The sequence below is a fragment of the Pinus tabuliformis genome, chromosome 2_2 (genome assembly GCF_031772625.1).
Source record: "Pinus tabuliformis cultivar Carrire ecotype Pingquan chromosome 2_2, CPIR1, whole genome shotgun sequence".
Classification (NCBI taxonomy): domain Eukaryota; kingdom Viridiplantae; phylum Streptophyta; class Pinopsida; order Pinales; family Pinaceae; genus Pinus; species Pinus tabuliformis.
In genome coordinates this window covers 1,293,053,787-1,293,056,580 of record NC_142300.1, presented here as the reverse complement: position 1 = coordinate 1,293,056,580, position 2,794 = coordinate 1,293,053,787, and the positions used below count along the sequence as shown (strand labels likewise).

Here is a 2,794-nt window from a genome sequence, read left to right as displayed (position 1 = left end):
TCCAATTGTTTTATCTCATTAAATTTTTACTTTTGTAAATATTTTTAATTATTAATTTAATTAGTGAAAGTAATGTTATGAAGTATTATACAAACCATAAATAAAAACCAAGATTCAAATTTTCTATAAATTAAATACTAACAAAATGAGTAATTACATTAATAGATATAAAATATTAAATTAATTAATTATATATATATATATATATATATATATATATATATATATATATTTGTCATGGGCGTTGTTAATTTTTTGGTAAATTTGGTAGGACTATATCTTTATCATGTCTAACTTCTCATTATGATCTGAGATAGCACACGATTTGAACCCAATACTTCCGGTTTAGTGAAACTTCATTTCCATGACCATTTCCAATTAAACTACTCCAAGAGAAAATATTAAATTCAAATCTTATATTATGATATATTTATTTATTTTAATTTTATCAATAATACAATACTAATAAACCATATATATAAAATAATATAAATATATTCTCCAAAAAAAGTCTCAACACGTCATTTAAGAAATGGAGTTGTCTTTAGTGCGATTTTTTGGAGATTCCAGTAACGGAATCTGGCAGAAAAAATTGTGGTTAAATCTTGATTTGTATTATTTAAAATGGTTTTTTAACTGCATATTTGGATTCAACACCCCGAAAAATCCCTAGGACACTTCGATTGTGCAGAAATTACCTATCAACCTTGCGATTTCAATAAATTGCTACCGGATTTTAAAGAAATTTGACCAAAAAAACCCAACGGAAAAAGTTCCAAAAAATCTCATATTAACTTACTATTACTTTAATTTTATTTTTATTTTTTAATCTCTTTACTAATTTTATGATTAAATAATAATTATATTTATTTATTTTCATTATCTTTAAAAAGAAACTATTTAAAAAAAATTATTTTTTTAAATTTTATTAATTTCACAAATATAAACTAAACTACCATATAATTTATGTATTCTTAATATGTTAGGTTACCTGATTAAAAAAAGGTTGTGTGATTCCTTTATATCAAATTGCATATTTTTTATTAATATTTATTTATATATAGATTTATTAAAATATATTCAATATATAAATGAGATATATTAAGAATAAAAATAAGATAATAAGAATATAAAATCCAGATATTAGGAATATATATATTTGAGCGAGATCTATGCAGTTTGCAGTTTGCTTAAGACATTTCACGTCTGACTTTTTTCTCATGATTCCGACACAACACGTCTGACTTTTTTCTCATGATTCCGACACAACGCAAGTATCATGCAGCAAAACAAAACGACCAAAGAAAATGACATCATAGGAAAAAAATTATATAACTATCCGCATGTCATAGAAACCACGGAGAGTTGACTAATGTTAAGCATGGCCGGTTGCAACTCTCGCCAGTTCAACTCTGTACATTGCCCTTCCAGCACTGCGAAAGTCATACATTCCAATGGCAGCATTCAGGACCTTCCGGGGCGGATGAAGGTGGCCGAGCTGATGCTGGACAATCCTCACCACTTCGTTTGCAGTGCCAGCGGCTTGCAGATCGGGCGTCGGATTAATCATCTCACGGCAGACGAAGAACTGGATTTGGGGAATCTCTATTTTCTTCTGCCCATGCCCAAGCTGCACTCAGTGCTCTCTGCGACAGACATGGCCTCCCTGGCATTGAAGGCTATTTCCGCCATGAAAATTGCAACCAGACATAACTACAGCGCTAGAATGCCCTCCCCATTTGTTGACCTCATGCGTCAACTCCAGTCAGAAATGAAACAGGATGTCTTCTTATTGGAGGAGGGGGAACAAACTAGTGGGGCGCAGGAAGAGGAACTTGCGGTGGCGAAGCTGAATTTGGAGGACGATCCGGAGCTGTCAACGGCGTTTGCGCAGCTGAGATTGAAGGTAAGCAAATCTTGGAAACCAAAGTTGGAGACCATTGACGAGTTCCGGCCAAAGCTTCGGGATCTGTTGCAGTCGAATATTGAAGAATTGACATTCAATTGACGATCCTGAAAGTCCTAGTGCCATCGATCACTTTCGGGGCTATGTACAAAACGTTGATAAACAAACATCTGTATGTCTTTGCTGTAAAACTTGTAATTATTCATGCTCACAATCGAATTCACATTCACTCTGAGCTTATGTTGATTGCTGATTTTCTCAAAATTCTCCAATCAGACGCAACATAGCCATGGTCATTTTATATTCGTTTGATTGTGGAATATGTCAATTTTATGAATATTTCGCAATAAAACAGATATAATTATGAATGCCGTTAATTATATAGTGCAGTCAAATAATTCATCGTACTCATTTTTCTTAAACATTCGGGGAATCAGCAATCGACTTAAAAATGGCTACATTCATGTCGATCTGATTGATTGCAAAATATTCAAAAAATCAACAATCCAAAATAAATTAGTGTAATATAAATATGTATCCATAAATCCAAAATACCAATACATTGTTCAAATAACAGAGGTTTTGATGATATATGTGATTTTGCAATGATTGCTACCAAAGGGGAAAGATCTTGATGCGTTTTGAATCAATCATGGATAGAAGATATGTAATTTACTCTGAATATGTTAAATCAATGATCTCACAGAAGGATAACAGAAAGTTAAAAATCTCTATTTGTTTTTGAGTGAGCAATCTCTGAGTCTGAAGCAAATCATTATTATTCCTCATATCAATGTCATGTCACCACAGCCAGAAACTTATGCTTAACCATACACTTTAAATAAAGCTATCTAGTATCTTCACTTGGAAGGATTTTAAACGTGAATG

At 31.9% G+C, this 2,794-nt stretch overlaps 1 protein-coding gene across 1 annotated transcript; it reads left to right on the top strand.

Annotated features, from left to right (window-relative positions):
- The first annotated feature begins 1,381 nt into the window (after positions 1-1,381).
- Positions 1,382-2,008, top strand: LOC149198236 (uncharacterized). The gene has a single exon (XM_089408963.1). It carries the CDS (start codon positions 1,382-1,384, stop codon positions 2,006-2,008), a length of 627 nt encoding a protein of 208 aa, XP_089265089.1.
- The last annotated feature ends 786 nt before the right edge of the window (positions 2,009-2,794 follow it).